Source organism: Macaca thibetana, chromosome 4 (assembly GCF_024542745.1).
Source record: "Macaca thibetana thibetana isolate TM-01 chromosome 4, ASM2454274v1, whole genome shotgun sequence".
Taxonomy (NCBI): Eukaryota; Metazoa; Chordata; class Mammalia; order Primates; family Cercopithecidae; genus Macaca; species Macaca thibetana.
This window is the reverse complement of record NC_065581.1, coordinates 40714767-40732108: the sequence shown is the minus strand read 5'-3', so window position 1 is coordinate 40732108 and position 17342 is coordinate 40714767. Positions and strand designations below refer to the sequence as shown.

General features: G+C 47.8%; 1 protein-coding gene across 7 annotated transcripts in view; it reads right to left on the bottom strand.

Moving 5' to 3' along the window:
* The window catches only part of DAAM2 (dishevelled associated activator of morphogenesis 2), a 979794-nt gene that overhangs the window by 37984 nt on the left and 924468 nt on the right, over positions 1–17342 (bottom strand). For all 7 annotated transcript variants that reach the window (XM_050787574.1, XM_050787573.1, XM_050787571.1 and 4 more), the window contains 4 exons: positions 10315–10538; positions 5803–5892; positions 2332–2406; positions 1752–1846 (listed from right to left, as the gene is read on the bottom strand). In XM_050787574.1, coding sequence (XP_050643531.1) covers positions 1752–1846; positions 2332–2406; positions 5803–5892; positions 10315–10482 — 428 coding nt within the window. In that variant the 5' untranslated portion in view covers positions 10483–10538. The remainder of the gene's footprint in view (positions 1–1751; positions 1847–2331; positions 2407–5802; positions 5893–10314; positions 10539–17342) is intronic.

Genomic DNA, 17342 nt, shown 5'->3' with positions numbered 1-17342 from the left:
AATGACAGTAGCATAATCTGTGACTCTGTCACCCCAAGAAATCACAGCTATTTTCATACCAAATTACAGTTGTACCAGGTATTTCAAAATACCATTTGCACTCCTCAGTACTTCAAAATTATGATGGTTATCAGACTCGCAGCTGGCTCTTGCTATTTAAGGTATAAAGAAGCACAATTCGTTGCTATCTCACTTTTATTATTTGTAGCTGTATTTTCATTATTTGTTCATCCTATCTTTGTATCTATTATTTAAAACATCATTCCTGAGAAGCAGTCCATAGGTTTCACCTGGGTGCCAGATATCCATGGCATGCTCACACACACAGGTACCCTTGATTTAGTAACATAATTAATGATCTAAGAAAACTATTATAACATTACTTATCCCAAGTGTATTTGTGTTTATGTTATTGTACAAATACGCTTAGAAAATAAAAGAATGTGCTTTCAGACTAAGTTGTTAACAATAGGTATTTTTTACTTTTTTCTGTTACATGCTTTTCTGCATTCCATAAACTTTCCACAATGACAATGTGTGACTTTTGTTATCAGAATATTATTAAGGGAAATTACAATAAGTTGGGGTAGGAGACAGACCTGGCAACTTCCCTTCAACCCCTGTATTTCCTGACTACCTCATCCTTTCCTCTCTCCCCTTCCCATTCCAGAACCCCACCACTACCAGAATGACAAGAGACAATTAGGATGCTCCCATTCTTCTTGAGGCTGTGTCTAGTCTCCTGGGGAGAGAGCTCAGCTCAGACAACATAGACACCCCCACGCAATGGATGGCTAGCTCTTTGCCAGGGGAAGAGTGGAGGGCGGCTCCTGATTGTTTGCTCATTTCCATGGTGTAAATGCTCCCAGCATAGCCAATTTCAAGCTACAGACTGATGTCGTTGAATGCAGAGTTGGGAAGAGATGCATATTTCATAGTGTTTCCATGTACATACAATGCATGTAAACTCAAAAGTATACATTATAGTAAATGTAGAAAAATAATTGGGTAATTTGGGAGTGAAGAGTTTCAAGTAGTTATTACCTTTGTTTTGATACAACTTATTGAATCTTAAACTTATATAATTGAAATTTTAATCATAGCTACGTTTAACAACCAGCTTACAAAATTGCTGAAAATTTGACAGTCGGCATTCGCCAGCTGGTACGAGCCAGTTCCAGCACACCACGGGGCAGACCCAAACACAAGGAGACCCACTTTGGGCCCCACACATTGTGGCCTGGGAAGGGAAAGGGGTCCTCCCATGGCTCCAGGACTTCTACTGCTTTTCCCATTCTAGATGGCAAATCCCATCCAGAGACACCACACCCCCCCTAGTGGCTGGAGTACTTCTCTACCCGCGCGTTCCTCCTTTCCTGGACGGGGCGCTCACCCTGCCCCCTCATCCTCAGACGGCTCTTTCTTATGTACCTTGTCCATTTGGTCACCCTCCTATTCTATCCCCTTACCAAAAATAAATGAATAAATTTTAGAAAGCACTTGCCCTCGATTCCTCTTTAGAGAGCTCCTCAGGACCTGAGGTTTATCCCACTTTCCCAGGCTTCTCTCCCCTCCTCCCAAGCCCTGGCAGCCTCCCAGGAGAGAAGTAGGGGCTGGGAAGTGAAGTCAGGTGAGGCAGAGTTGGCCAGGAGGACCGGCATGGGAGCAGAGCACTGCACAGGGCTTCAGGAAGGCAAGGAGACCAACTGTGAAGGGACATGGCAGGAAGCAAAAGGGGGAAACTGAGTTACCTCATAGGCTGTGTCCGGAGGGCCGTCTTCAGGTCTTCCACGACTTGGTTCCTCATCTCCGTCTCCTCCTCATCAAACGCGTACAGACTCTGCATCTGAGGGCCAGCAGGTAGAAGGGGGCAGAAGTCACGCTGGGCTGCCTGTCTCCCAACCCCCTGCACTCCAGCCCAGGTGTGACCCAGGGGCCATGCTTGCCTCAGAAAGGGTGAGGCCTCGGGGAATGGTTTACTGAGACCGAATGTTGGCCCCTGGGAAGACCTAGGTTCTGGGCTGGGACTTCACTTTCCTCATCTGTGAAATGGGGAGAATTACTGGCCCGGTTTATTTCCCAAATTTGTGTGATGCCCAAATGGATTTTAAAATGTTTAAATGGTTGGGGGACTCTGAGATTGCACAGAGGAGGGGTGGATTACCTTAAAATTTCATGAATAACTGGAAAGCTGAACTCCAGTGAGTGGGCAGTAGGGCGCTGAGGAGCAGGAAAAGGCAGTTTGGTGTGTCGGGGGTGGGGGCTGGGGGGATCCCTCTCTGCCTTAGCCTTTCCAGGTGGGGGCAGGGCAGGAGAGGGGCAGCCACTCACCGCAGCCATGGAGTTGATGCGGTCAATGTAATAGTCAGGCCAGCTGGTCGCCAGCTTGTTGGGGTCCTCCTGCTCCTGAAACAAGAAAAAGGATAGCATGGACCAACAGGCAAGGCAGGCCCGTGGCCTGAGATCCTGAGCTTCATTCAATGTCAGCAGAGGGATTCATTTCACAGCTCTGCCCACGTGGGGTGGGCTGGAGGAAATTACATGCTCTCCCAGGCTTCCATTTCTCCCTTGGTGAAATACAGATGATGAACATTGACTCTCATGGCCAGCCAATGACACGGGCAGCAACCATGCAGGTGTATGTACTCTCAGTGAGCAACATGCACCATTTTTTAAAAATTCTTTTTCTCTTGTTCTGTTTGCTCAGCTTGTAGTTAATGACATATAATTTCCTGGCTGTTAAATCTAATTCGAATTTGTGTTTATTTTTATACATCTTTTTACTTTCTCTGATAATCTCATTCTCATATTTTACAAAAGTATTGGTCTGTGACAGTTGGGAAATTTAAAAACTTAGTCTTTCAGGCAGTTCTAGAACACTAATAGAAAACACTTGGCACATAATAGGCACTCATTAAATAGTAACTTTAGAAAAATTTCCAAGGGGTTGGGTTTTGAAAAGACTCAGGAGACCCCCTTAGGCCTGTGATTTAATTTCTGGCAAACTCCCGAATGAGGGGGATGTGCCGCGGGGAGGCAGAGACCAGATCCGAGGACCTCTGGCCCAGTGCTCAGCCCTCAAGAGACAGGCTCGACTCTTCCCCAAGTAAGGGCAAGAATGATGGGAGTTAAAGAATTATTAATGTTGACTGAAAATCCAGCCTTCTCCAGCCAAATGGATCTGCTTCTGGGCCTCACACCCGTCCTGCTCATTCCTGTTCCTGTGCCCCAGGTCACTTTGGAGGCTCCTCCCCATCTGCTTTCTCCACTGTCCTGCTTCCAAATCGGCATGAAAACTTAACCTTCTCCAGACCCTCCCTGACAAACCACCTCTCCGCCAGCTGCCAGCGGGCCCTGCAGCTCTCAGCTCCATCCACTCGATGTTTTCTATTTCGTTTCACAAAATACAAATTTTAGACCAGTAGGAAAGCTGCTTTGTTTGGGTCTTTATGACTTCACATGGTTAAATGTTAAATTTAACCATGGTTATACGTGCTAAATTCTCCATGACTGAAGGCCAAACATTCTGTCTTCTGCCTTGGGGAGGGGAATCAGCACCAAAAACAATTGCGTCGGCAAACACATCCTTTCCTGCACTTGCTGGCTCATTGTTTACCCGTGCCATGTGCACTGAATGGGGACCTACTAGATGCCAATCACCATACTGAGCTCTGCAGGTACGGAGTACGGACTAAAGAGTCATGGTCTCTGCCTTCCATGTACTGCCAGTCCAGTACCAGAGAAAGGGTGGTCAGTGTTCTACGGCAGAGCTGCCCATAGCAGACCTTGGAGGGTGATCCATCCAACACAGAAAGCTGTAGGGGATGGGGGTGAGTGGTCTAAGAACACTAGGTTATTAAAGAGTATTACAGCTAAGACAGGTGGGGAGGGTGTTATAGACAGAGGAAGTGCCATGTGGGAAGGCGGAAGGGTGTGAAAGTGTGTGGGGAAATTACAGTTTGGTTTGGAAGGCAGTAAGAGATGCCCTTGTATTTTAATAATTTTTTTTTTTTTTTTTGAGACGGAGTTTCACTCTTGTTGCCCAGGCTGGAGTGCAATGGCATGATCTCAGCTCACCACAATCACTTCCTGCTAGATTCAAGTGATTCTCCTGCCTCCGCCTCCTAAGTAGCTGGGATTACAGGCATGTGCCACCATGCCTGGCTAGTTTTTTTTTTTTTTTTATGGTAGAGATGGGGTTTCTCTATGTTGGTCAGGCTGGCCTTGAACTCCTGACCTCAGATAATCCACCCACCTCAGCCTCCCAAGGTGCTGGGATTACAGGCATGAGCCACCATGCCTGGCCTTTTTTTTTTTTTTTTTTTTTTTCCAGTTGTAGAAGAGACCAACTTAAGGGAACTCCATAGTAAATCAATTTGGAAAATGGAGAATCCTGAGATATGATTAATTACTCCTGAAATTTCTTTCCTTCCTTCTTTCCATGATTTGAGCTTTTTAAAGACCTGCTTTTCTCACAATGAGATGCATAAACACAGAATGTTATATTCTGCAGGTGCTTAATAAAGCGTGCATTGAGTATACTAGACAATGGCTTATAGTGTGTGCAGCCCATGCCTCTTGTCACAGGTCCTCAGCCTCTAGCACTATCCTCCCCAGCAGTCCCAGGTTCTAGCAATGGGCAGCCACTCGCCATAACTGACTGGATGGGCTATGGGTGAGTCTTGACTCTCTAGGCCTTCTTGGCCTCATCTGTAAAATAAAGAATGAGACTGCATCAACACTGGGTTGTTTTCCAGGTTCCTGCAACTCTGAAATGGTGTATATTTGAATCCTCCAACATTATAAGGTCAGTCTGGTTCAATGTGGAGCCCTGGGGATGGGATAAATGTCTTCAGCAGGAAGAGTAAGAGAAGAGCTATGAGTGGGCACAGGAGCACGGAGAAGACATGGCTCAGACTCTGCCCAGACCTTCCTGTCTCCTCCCAGGAGGGAGGGAGCCTGAGCCTCAGGCATGGGAATAGCCAGGCTCTGGTCCCCAAACACCAAAGCAATGTAGGAGGGCAGAAGAACAAGTTTTAGGCTTGGGACTCGAGTCTGAAAACTGGGGGGGGTAGAGGGGAGAGGAGGAAAGTAGGCCATGAAAAGAAAATTCAGGAGTAAAAGAAACAGACTAAAATAGAAAGGGGGAAAGAGAGAGACATAGAGACAGAGGCAAGCTGAAGAAACACAGAGATGGAGACAGCAGAGAGAAGAATGCACAGCCACTGGGGAAGCAGAAGGGAGGACATCAAGTCCAATCAAGCTGGACTGGAGCCCAGCGTACCCCTTTCTAGGGAGGGCCACAGCAGGAGGCTAACAGCATCTTTGAACGAGCGAGAGGAGAGAGAGGATATGCTGAGGAGGACAAGGACTGATGTGTGAGCCCTAGCCTGGGACAGCGTGGAGGCTAAAGATCCAAAAGAGGACACCCCTGTCCCCCAAACTGATTTCTTATAGCAAAGCTGCCCCAGGTATGGTCCAGGCTGCCCACCCTCCATGCCTGGAAGCAGGCACGAGAGAGTCCAGACTCTGCTTCTTTGTCTCTCTCCCAGCCAGCCCCAGTCCTGGAATGCAGCAGGTCCTGCTTAAGGGGTGTTTGAAAAAGAGAATCCTATTTCTGTGGGTGTAAGCTCCAGAAGAGCAGAATTTCCTTTTTTCTATTTTATTCACTGTTGTTCCTCCAACACCTAGAACAGTGCTGGCACGTAATAAACATCAGGTGAATGGATGGGCAGGTAAGGCAGCAAGAGCCACCCCATGCCGTGGACCCTGAGATGTGGCCGGAAGGGTCAGAGAGGGCACCTTCTTCTTGCTGCAGTAGATCTGCCATTTCTTCTCAGGGGGCAGTGCAAACATAGCCTCCCGGTTTTTGTCAGTGAGATCCAATTCATCCTGCAAAGACAAGAAAAAAATATGTCTGACACTAGGGATGGTTAAGATTAGAATAGTCAGCCCTGCAGGAAATTAGAATTCCCCCAGATCAGGTCCTCAGCCTACTATCTTCCTCCCAAAGAGCATCAAAGATATGATAGGGCATTTCTTTTTCTGTGAGAAATATAGCCCCATCCCCTTGCCTCAACCAGCCCTGTGTGTCTTCCATTGCACTCCCTTTACTTCCTCTCCACCCCCAACCTTGTCTCTGCAAATCCACCCTCCTGCTTCAGGTCACCCTGTTCCCTGCGCGTCTCCTGCGTTGCTTTGCTAGCTCCTGATCCTCTCGCCCCACGGTTTCTTGTCTTCCATCCCTTGTGATTCTTAAGCTTGTGGACACCATAATACAAAGCCTAACAAAGAAGGGAGTTGTCTGCAGATCTAGTTCTGCCTCTCTCCAATTCTCGTCCAATCCTTCAGGTCTACCTGCCCTGCAAATCTCTCCCCTAGACATTCTCTGGCTCCCCCAAACTCAGCATGGGCCCTAGCACGGGCTGGACAGAGCTGGTGAGGACAAGGGGCTAATCAGAGTAGGATGGGCGAGCCATGCCCAGGGAGGCATTGATCTGCTTCCGAGGGAGGGAGTGCCTGCTGGAGGCAGCCCCTCCCACTGCAGGACCACCAAGAGAAGGCGCCGGGCTCCATCAGGCTAGTCCAAACTTTCCAAGGAGCAAACTGGAACTTTATGAGATCATATTTGGGGTAATTCCTAGGTATTTTGGGGTGAATTTAAAGGTTTTGCTGTGCTAGGCGGCCCCTGAAAATCTTTTGAAGCTGCTTCTCCTATCATGCATGAGCAATACCTAATGCTAATCAAGGGCTAATCAAAGGACTAGTTATTGAGCCATGGAGAACATTGTGTGCTTTTTTAAAAATCAAAAGCAAAAATTGCATTAAGCATAAATTAAGCATAACAAAGCATAATAGTACTAACCTTTATATTTTCAAATACAATAAACAGTGAAAACAATATCTAAGGAAGTATAATAGTCTTAAATTTTGATATCTGTAATCTTTTCCCTATACTTTTATTCAAGGGAGAATATTAAGACTCTCTTCTCTCACCTAGATCAGAACTGCCTAATAGAAAGATAACAGGGGCCACATATATTTTCAAATTTTTCTAGTCACGTTAAAAACTTTAAAAGAAATAGGTGAAGTCAATAGTACATTTTATTGAAAGCAGTAAATCTAAAATATAATCATTTAAACATATAATCATGTAGAAAATTAATAATGAGATATTTTACATTCCTTTTTTCACACTAAGTCTTCAAAATCTGGTGTGCATTTTACAGTTACAGTTCATCTCAATTCAGATGAGCCAGTAGCCCCATCTGGCCAAGGACTGCCATTCAGACAGCACAGACAAGGGATATTTGAAATAATACCCATTAGTTCACCTGCCTCTGGAACTCAAGACTCCTGTAGATTTAATCCCATACAAAAGTTCTTCCCTAGAACTGCTCTCTAGGTATCCCAGGAAGTTCTTTGTCAAAATTCCCAGAATGCTGTTTGAGGTTTCTTTTCCACGATCAAAATCAGAAATAAAAGAAAAAGGAGAGTTATATGCACCTTACATTTCCCAACACAAACTCTGCACCCCCTTCAACCTCTGTGCCTTTGCTTACACAGTGAGTCCTGCCTGGACAGGCCTCCGTACCCACTCACACCAAGGACCTGGTCTAATTCCTAGGGCACCGTGTCAGCCTCCTCCCGCAAGCCTTCAGTAGACCTTCCCAGGTAAGAAGAATCTCTCCCTTCCTCAACTACAGAGCAGTTCCACATGAGCTTGTATTCAGGTTATCGATGTACTTGTCTTTTCCAGCCCGTGGTCTCTATCTCTAAATCAATGGTAGTTTTGCTCAGCCCAGGCAGCATATAACTGCTGACTGCTTGCTTCTTATTAAACCTCACTTCCCTGGTTTCTTTAGCAACTACCCTCCTGAGCAGTCTCTCCTGTTTCACCCCGTGTTCTGCGTGGGCTTCCTGATGACTTCTCCTCTTCTATCCTACCTTTAAATGAAGTCCCTCAGGGCACCGTCCTCCCTCACCTGTTCCCCAGGACTCAGCTATTATCTCAGACTCTCTCAGACTTGTACCCCTAGGCCAACAGTTTCCTGAACTCCAGACCCTGGGGCCCAACTGTCTCCAGTATGTCTCCACTCTGATGTACTTACGTAGAGCTACTATGTCCCAGGCACTGTTCTAAGTGTGTAATGTTTATTCATTTGTTTATAACTTATAACAACTCGTTTTACAGATAAGGAAACTGATATACAGAAAGAATGTGTGAATTGAATTCATCATCCCAGCCCCCTAAACTTGAATCTCCTCCAGTATATCCTATCCTGTCCAGGGTCCCAACATCCATCCAACACTTCATGTCAGAAACTGGGGTGTTCTTTGATTCCTACTCACTCTTTGATCCTACCAAGTCCTATTATCTTTCCTCCTCAATAGCTCTTGAATCTGTCCACTTCTCTCCATCCTCATTGCTAATACTTTAGTCTAAGGCACCCTTCTCTCTAACCTGTAGGATTAGGAGGCAAAAGCCTCCAAATGGTCAACCCAGAACCCTTCTTTAGCAGAGCACCTTGTATGGTCTTTTAGAAAAGTGATCAGATCACCTCAAATCCCTGCTTAAAATCTTCCATGACTTTCCACTGCCCTTAGGGTTTAATCCAAAAACTTTAGTTCTTCTGGTCTTCATTGTGCACCCCAAAAGGACCCAGCTTCTGACTTGACACTCACATATACCATTTCTTCTGCAGTCATTGTCCTGAACCTCATTCACTTATTATCTCGGTGAAAATGTCACTGCTTACAGGGGCCATTGTGACTTCTCCCAGTCTAGAATACAGCTTCCTGCTAGGCACTCCCATGCCCCCACCCCCTGAATGCTCCCTGTCCTAGCACTCATCACACTTGTCTCTGCTCCTCAAGATCAGTCTTCCCTACTAGGCTTTCACATTCTTGGAGGCAGGGGAGGTCTCTGGTGGCTCATCACTACATCCCTAGGACCCCCATACAGCCCAGCACCCAGCAGTCTCTCCAAGAAATATTGTTCTCTTGTTTGAGAGATACCTGATGCTATTCTTCTTGCAGGCAAGGCTCGTCTGACTCACCCTTGTTTTTGCTAAAGTGCCATGCAAGGGTCCCTGTCCTGAAGATGCCCAGTAAATATCTGTTGAATAAAAGAGCCAAAGAAAGGAACACTGCCCATCACGTCCTTCTTTCAAAACTCACTCTACTCAAGAAAGCATCCCTGACTAACACAGATCAGGCTCCAGATATTATTCTACACTAGCAAACACTTTGTCCCCCACCACTTGCCCCATCCAGAGAAAAGCTAAAAACTGGGAAACAGTGAGTTTTCCTAAACCTGATGTCACAAGGAAGCTGGACAACTTTTTCATATAAACTGCTTAATCTCATCTTACAGGGACCCTGTCATTGAAAGAGCTGGATTGGTTTAACCAGGTGTATTTATTAGCAAATACAAGTATAAAACTACATTCCAACCACCTGGCATTGTTTGTTTACTGGCTTACTAATGGCCCACCACAGAATGAGTGACCAAGAGCTAATGGTAGATGAACTTGTACTTATGGCTCTTTACCAGGCCTGGGACCTCCTGTGGTGTGCAGACTTTGTCTCACCACCAGACCTCCAAAGAGAGAAGAAATCATGCTTCTTTCCTAGTCTATTTGTGGCCATGGTATAAAGCTGCACACACAGGGGCTTCTCACAAGGGCAGTCTGAAGGCTGGCCTGGGCAGGCACTGCAGAGTCAGCACAGGCTGCTCCTGGTGTGAATGGCAGAGCTTTCACCTGCCCCTTGTTAGGCACAGCATATAATCATCCCAGGCCTGAACTGGAACCCCACGCATGACATAGACATTTCTACCTCCATGTTCCTAGCCAATCATCCCCTGTTCCGAGGTGCCCAGTGTCTGCCCACAGAATCCCACTATGTCTCTTCTTTGTGTCTTGGACATTAAAAGATCCCAGGGAAACTCCAAGGAGCAGAAGAGAGAAAGGCGCCAAATGTTCTGATGTTCTTTGAGATGTCTCACCATCTTAGTTTGCAAAGCCCAGAGCTGCCCCTTCCTATGATAACCTAACTACTGCACCCTGTGGTCTACAATCCAATGCAGAGAGGAGGTAGGACCATTCTTCTGGGGACACACTTTATGCTGTCCATCCCAGCGAGAGATTCTGGTTCCCCAACATAGCCGAAGTGTCCTGGGGGCCTACCTCCTCCCAAGAGGAGTTTTGAGAGATGGAGACCCCAGGACAGGTGCCCTGCCCTCTGTCCAGTTCTGCTTGTCCATCCACCCTCCTCTCCATTGTCACTGTCCCTCCCCACCCTCTCACTGACCACCAGCTCTGCAAAGCGGATGTTGAGCTCCTCTGTGTTTGGGATGGGGCTGGAGAACTCCATGAACTGCAGAGGGTGGTTGTCCCGGAGGTTGATTTCGGGGATGTCACTGCCCCCGAAGCAGCACAGGAAGCCCAGGCCATGGCGGCTCCTCTTGCGGGGGGCCATGGTCACTGCAGGCCAGGGGGTATCAGCAGGCAGATGCCCTAGGTCCTCATTGTGATCTGGACAGGAGGAGACAACACAGGGTAGTCAGGCATCAGTCAGATAGGCTGAGCAGAGGTCACTCTGCCTTCATAACCTCTGTCCCACAGGCTACCGGGAGCCCTCAACTCAATAGCAAAGCCCCTCTGCCCTTCCTCCCACAGCATCCCTCTGTTCCCTCCAGCTCTTTCCACCTGGAGGTATTTACGTATCCTCCCCACCATGCCCTCTGAGTGTTACCTGCCAAGACACTTTCACATTCCCCTTCCTTGCCCTCAGAGAAGGTCAAAGGCTGGGGTCACTGAATGTGACTTCCATGTAGCCAGAGCTGACTTTCCATGAATGTGTAGACGGGATCCTACTCCCTGTCTTAAGATCAGCTTCCAGCAAGGCTCATTTACTCCCTTGATTCATTTCCAGGCCTGGAGATAACTGATTTAAAGGCATGGTCCAATGTGGAGGAAAGGGTTGAAGAAGGCTGGCAGAGGGAACAGTGAGCTAATGATGTGGCATAGCTTCTAGAGCCTGGGTCTCCAGAGGAGGAGAGGACGGAAGGCTACAGAGGCTTGTAGAGTTTTCTGCTCAGTCTTCTGTACCCTGGCATGTTTGGATGAATGTGAAATAGCAACAGGCAGTGGTTCACTGATCCTTCTAGAAGGAGGTGGCCAGTTGTCCTCAGAGAGTTACCCAGGGGAGTCAGAGTGAAGCCTGGGTACAGAAATAGGACTGATCATTGGAATGGTATTTGACATCTGCTCAGATTTTCGGAAGAAATCTGCTCAGATTTTCTTTTTCATACCAACCAAGAAGAGAGGACACTGTTCTGTCCAGAGACCAGAACTGATGGACATTTAACAGCTGAGTAGTCATTGGAACAGAAAGGGTTAAGTCTTTGGCTCGCCCCTAGGAAAGCCTAGGTCAATGATGACCAGCTTGAGAAAGAACACTACCCCTGTCATTGATGCCACATGGCCTCTAGATCAATTCAATCCAACAACCAGGACACAGGCCTCCTGAGAGGCAGAACCATCCTCAACCACTGGTTCCTGACAACCTAGGGGGGTTCAGTAGAGAGGCCAAAGCTTATGCACCAAACTGCTACCCAGCCAGATTCTCCCCAGCCCATACTTACAGATCTTAATTTTTTTGGACATAAATATGGAATTCTGTTTTTAACCCTGTTGAATATCATTGGTTTGCAGTCAAGATACTTTAGAATTTTGATTCTTAGCTATTTCTCCTGGACTCAGATTATTAACAGATTAGAATGCCTCTGTAGTCATCACGCACATCATTGCTAAAAATGTTGACCACATCAAAGACACAGACCCTAATGACACAACAAGCTGATCTAGGAATGCCAGGGAACTTTCATTAATATGCTCAGGGGACAGTCTTTCAACCAGCTCTAAATCTATGTAACTATGCTCTCATCTAGCCCTCTTTTCTATAAAGTCAACATGAGAGATTTCTCCTAAAGCCCTGTAGAACTCAAGATATGCTAAATCTATGACACTCCTTTGAACCAAGCTCTAGAATCTTATCAAAAGAGAGAACAAGATAAATGTGGCATAATTTGTTCCTAGGGAACTCAGGGTAACTTCTAGAGAACACTGCTTTATTTCCTAAGTCCTAGCTAATAATTTAGTATATCTCATCTGGCCTCTCACACATCATGCCCTATTTTAACTGTCATTCTAGAATTTTTTTACCAGCTCTATTTTATCTTTCTTTATAAAGTTTGTGACAGGCTTTTTAATAGGCCCAGAAAAGCCTCAAATAATACATTATGGAAGATTGCCCTTGTGTTATTGGTTATCTTTTTGCTACTGGCTCTCATAAATATAGTGAGGGCTCCTAGAGGGCAGGGACTGTGTCTCCTGCTTCTTTGACAGCCATCCCCATTTCTGTAGCCAATAAAAGCCTTGTGCTTCGTGGGGAGTCAATAAATATTTCTTGACCAATTGGGAAATGACCTGTTCTCATGGAAAAGGAGGAAAGAAGGGTCCTTATTAATCAGTCAAAAAATATTGATGGAAATCTCAACTACTAGCAATTGATAAGCACTCAAGAACGTTTGTAAGGAAAAATAGAACCGTCCTAGAGGCTGAGGGAGGAGAAGCAGCCAGCAGGCCAGCACAGCAATCCATGGACATGGTGGCAAAGACCTGGAGTAGACTAGCGTTAGAGCAAAACAGAGAGGAAGGGGGACTTTGGGGTTCCCCTGGGATTTGATAGCCAATGGCAAAGAGTGGGTAAGACAAAGCCCTGGTCTCTGACCATTAGGGTTAGTAAAGCACTAACTCTGCAGGCAGGTAGGGGTGGAATCCCTGTGGGTGCCCTGCCCATTGTCAAGTGTGGGATAATCACATGGAATGCAGACCAGATCCCCTTGATTCCATCAGCCTCCAAAACGCAGCTGCAGCTGGCAAGCAAGACTGCTTTGTTCGGGGCACAAGGCATGGGAAGGGAGCTCCGAGAGGCAGTGGGGAGGCTGGGCTGACAGCACCACGGGGTTCTAGGGAGGGACAAGGAGAACGTGTGACCCCTCTTCCTGCCTTTACTTCCCCAGCTTCTTGTTCCCTAGTCTCCCTCTTACCTTTCTTGGCTGTACCAGAGGAATCAGGCATGGGGGCAGGGGTGGCATATAGCTGGCACACCTTGGCACAGTCTTACATCAGCTGTTTACAGCCATGATTGCTCTGACTGGCCAAAGCCTGTGCCATACCTGTTGTTAAATATTAGAGCATCTCCCCTGACCTCGGGAGAGGAGAAGTAGACACAGACCCTGCGAACAGGAAGGACCATCCCCTGAGAGAAGGACCTCATGCACTCAGGGGGCTGGCTGCATGTGTGTCTTTTTGAGGGGCTGTGTGTGTGACAGCGCCCAAGTATGTTTATGTTCCTGAGGACAATGCCCTCCCAACCAAACCCTAGGTCTTTCCTTGCCTCCCTTTCTTTTCTTGAGGTGGAGTCTCGCTCTGTTGCCCAGTCTGGAGTGCAGTGGCGCAATCTTGGCTCACTGCAAGCTCCGCCTCCCGGGTTCATGCCATCCTCCTGCCTCAGCCTCCCAAGTAGCTGGGACTACAGGCACCCGCCACCACACCTGGCTAATGTTTTGTATTTTTAGTAGAGACGGGGTTTCGCCGTGTTAACCAGGATGGTCTCGATCTCCTGACCTCGTGATCTGCCCGTCTTACCCTCCCAAAGTGCTGGGATTACAGGTGTGAGCCACCATGCCCGGCCCTCTTGCCTCCCTTTCTTAAGTCCCCATCTGAACATCCAAGACTAAAATCACAGGTTCTCTGCCAAAAGAGGCCTCAGAAATCATGTCACTTCATGGTAGAGATCCAAAAACCGAGGTCCAAAGAGGAACTGTCTTCTCTGAGGTCACAGGCCTAGGAATAGAGCTGGGATTAAAACCCAGGACTCCAGCAGCCAGGCTGTGGTCCGGTCGCTGCCCCAGCAGACCTTGTCTTCTCCGTCAATGGGCCTTTTTTCTTACCTTGCCTTCGGCTCCCCCATAGCCATAGCTTCCCTCTGCTAGAGCAGATCAGTCTCTACAGCTTAGTTTAGAAATCCCTCTAGAGAGCAGGAGAGGTTTACAGAAGCTCCAAAGGCCGCCTCCTTCTCCTCATCAGTAGGAGCTGCTTCCATCGTCTGAACCCTAATTCCTGACCCGCTCCTGCTCTGACGCCTCTTTCACTCCAGCTTCCTAGTGGCAGGGCGGGGTGGGGAGCAGAGGCTTTGAAGTCAGGAGACCGGGATTTCCCCACCTTTTTCTCAGCTGGTGCTGGTGAGTACTCTTCACCTCTCGAAGCCCCAGTTTCCTCATCTGTGACACCCTGATCACAGGGTCTTCCTCACTGGGTTTCAGTGAGGTGTACAGAAAGCGAGAGAAGTGAAATGCCTAGAGAACACTGGGCGACAGTAGAGGAAGCGCCACCCTGCAGCGGGCCTCCATTCCCATCATCGCCAGCAAGGTGAGACTCGCCCTGCCCACAGCCTGCAACCCTCAGCGCTTCTCCAGGCAACGATGGGGTGACTGACACCTGGCATTCTGGGAATTTGCCTGGCCAGATTTATGAAGTCACCCGGCTCTGCCTTCCTCTAGGCCAGAGGAGCTGGGCTTTTCCCTGGGCTCTGAGCTATCTCTAGGTAGAAAGATAAGCAAATCTTCATCACTGACCCTGGACAGGGAGAGGAGAAGGTGAAGTGGCCACAGGAATTCATTTCTGCAAAATCTCTTTAGAAGAGGAACAACGAGGTTTCCACCTTGAAGGAGAACTGAGAAGCAATTTGGAGAAAAGGGGATGCAAAGACAAGGAAACCCATTGGACTTGAACTCAGCCAGAGAGATTTCAGCTGCCCCCACCTCCACCCACTTTTCTCTCCATGAAAACTTCCCCAGCGCCAGCAGCTCCCTGCCCTCCACATCCTGTCTCCTTGCTCTCTCCCCTCTTCCTGTGGGGACAAGTTCTCCTCAGGACTGTTAGTCCCTAAGCACAGACCAACTGGCCTAAGACACCAAACCATAGGTCACAGCCAGTTAAGCAATGCCTCCTGTGGCTCCAGCCTGACTGCACCCATCACCGTCACAGTCCCTCTAGTTGTAGCAAAAGCACATTGCCTGTCCCATTTCTGTCACTCACCAGCAGGGGTTCAGCAGGCCATGGTGGTAGTCTCTCTGGGCCTCAGTTTCCTTTCTGTGCAATGGCAGGGTTTAACTGAAGACCTCCAAGGACTTTACCAGCTCTAACCTTTCACACTGCCTGCGCAATCCTATTCCCGAAGGCTTCCCAAGGGGCTCTCCTCTGCCTGTACTGAGCACTTCCCCCACATTGCTCTCCGAGCCAGGAAGGACTTCCTACCACTTGAGCTCATTCCTTCCATTTGGTTGGTAAAGATGCAATCCTAGCCCTTACCCTCAAACCCTAACCCCTAGCCACTGCAACACACCAGCTTTTACATTTCAGGACTTCAAAAGTCCCATATCATCAGTGTTTATCCCTCAGTCTTAATAGAAGCAGAATAATACTAACACTTGAGACTTTCCTATGTGCCAGAAACTGACTGTCGACATTTTATTCCCCCAACAACTCTCTGAGATAGTTGGCTTCATTTTAAAGAACTTATGGAGAAAAAAACAAAAAATGCAAAAACGAAAACAAAAGCCACAAAAACTGTGGTTCAGAGTGGTTAAGTAGCTTGTCTAAGGTCACACAGCTAGTTAGGGACATAGCTAGGATTCAAACCCAGGACTGTCTGACTCTAAAGCGGTTAGCCACTAAGCCATAAGGCACATGTCCAGAAAGTATCCTAAGCTGAGATCTGCTCAGAGTTTTCTCAAATGTTATACAGATTGATATTCAATAATTCATGATTCTAAATTTCCTGTGAGCTGGGCCAGGTGTTTTCACAGCTGGGCAATCTCATTTCAGCTTCACAATGACCTTGTGAGGTGGTTATTATCCCCTCTTACAGATCAAAATATTGAGGCTTCAGGAGCTGTTACATGGCTTGGTCTATGACACCCAGCTGCTAACAGACAGAGCTAGGACTCACAAGTAAGTATTCTCACCCTAAGCCTAGTGGTCTTGTCACAGAACCAAAGTTGACTCATGAACTCCTCCTCTAGCTCTTGGGGACAATGCTATTGCTTTGGGACATTCAAATTGCCTCCTATCAAACTGCCTCTTTTCCTACCTTCAGACACAGGGGTAACAGGACAAGGACGTGGTATTGACTCTCTCTCCCTGGCCACTTCCAAGGTACCTACTGGGAACCAGGTACTATACTGATAATTTTCTGCATTATCTCATTTATTCTCCCAACCCTACAATGATATCACGATCCCTTCTTACTGATGATGACATTAAGAGTCTCAAAGGTCAGGCAAGTTGCCCAAAGACCAAGTTTTAGAAGTGAAAGGGCTGGGTTTGAGGACAGTAGTGTCTCATTCAAACGAATGTGCTTTTGACCAGCTTCTAGCCATGTGTTGACCATGGACCTGTGGTGAGGACCCAGGAGTAAACAAGATGTGATTCCTTTCCTAAAGGTCTCCTTCTAGTGGGGGAGCAAGGGGAGTCCAGACAGTGACAACGAAGAGAGAGTGAGGTGTTTGGGCAGCCCTGAGAAGGGGGACCTGGTCCAGCCTGGGGGTTAGGGGGTAAAGGGGAAGTCAGGGCAGGCTTCCAGGAGGAGCGGACTTTGAGCCAGCCTTGAAAGAGAGGAGAGAATCAAGGAAGGGTACAAGAGGAGGGAAAAGGCACTCTAGGCAAGGAAAACGGCATAAGCAGAGGCACAGAAGGAAGAGCATGGCATGTGTGAGCCCAGAGTCCTGATCAGCGGCTTCATCCTCTGCTGGCTAAATCAATAGGCAAAGCAAATGGAAAGGGTATGCGAGTATCCTGGTTTGATAGCAGAGCTGCAAGCGTGCTGGGGAGCCTGCTCCTTCGCCCTTCTCTCCCCACCAGGTCCCCTGGGGCTGGAGCTGGGGCTGCGGCTGGGGCTGGGAATGGGGCCCAGAGCTTCCCAGAGCTGCTGCATGGAACATAAGGAATGTAAACAATTTCCTGCTCCACAGGCGGACATTGCTCCCTATACGCTGACCCTCCACGTGCATGTGCTGCTGGGAGTCACCCAGGAAAGGGCCCCAAGCCCGGCTTGGGGCCTGGCTCCCAAAGGAAGAATCTATGCTTTTCCATCCCATGTCCCAAATGACACTACCAGACCCTCTGCCCACCCATCTCCCCACTGCCAACCTACACCACACCTGCTTCCACCCCAAGCCTCTGTAGATCATCTCCTCAAGCTGGTGGACA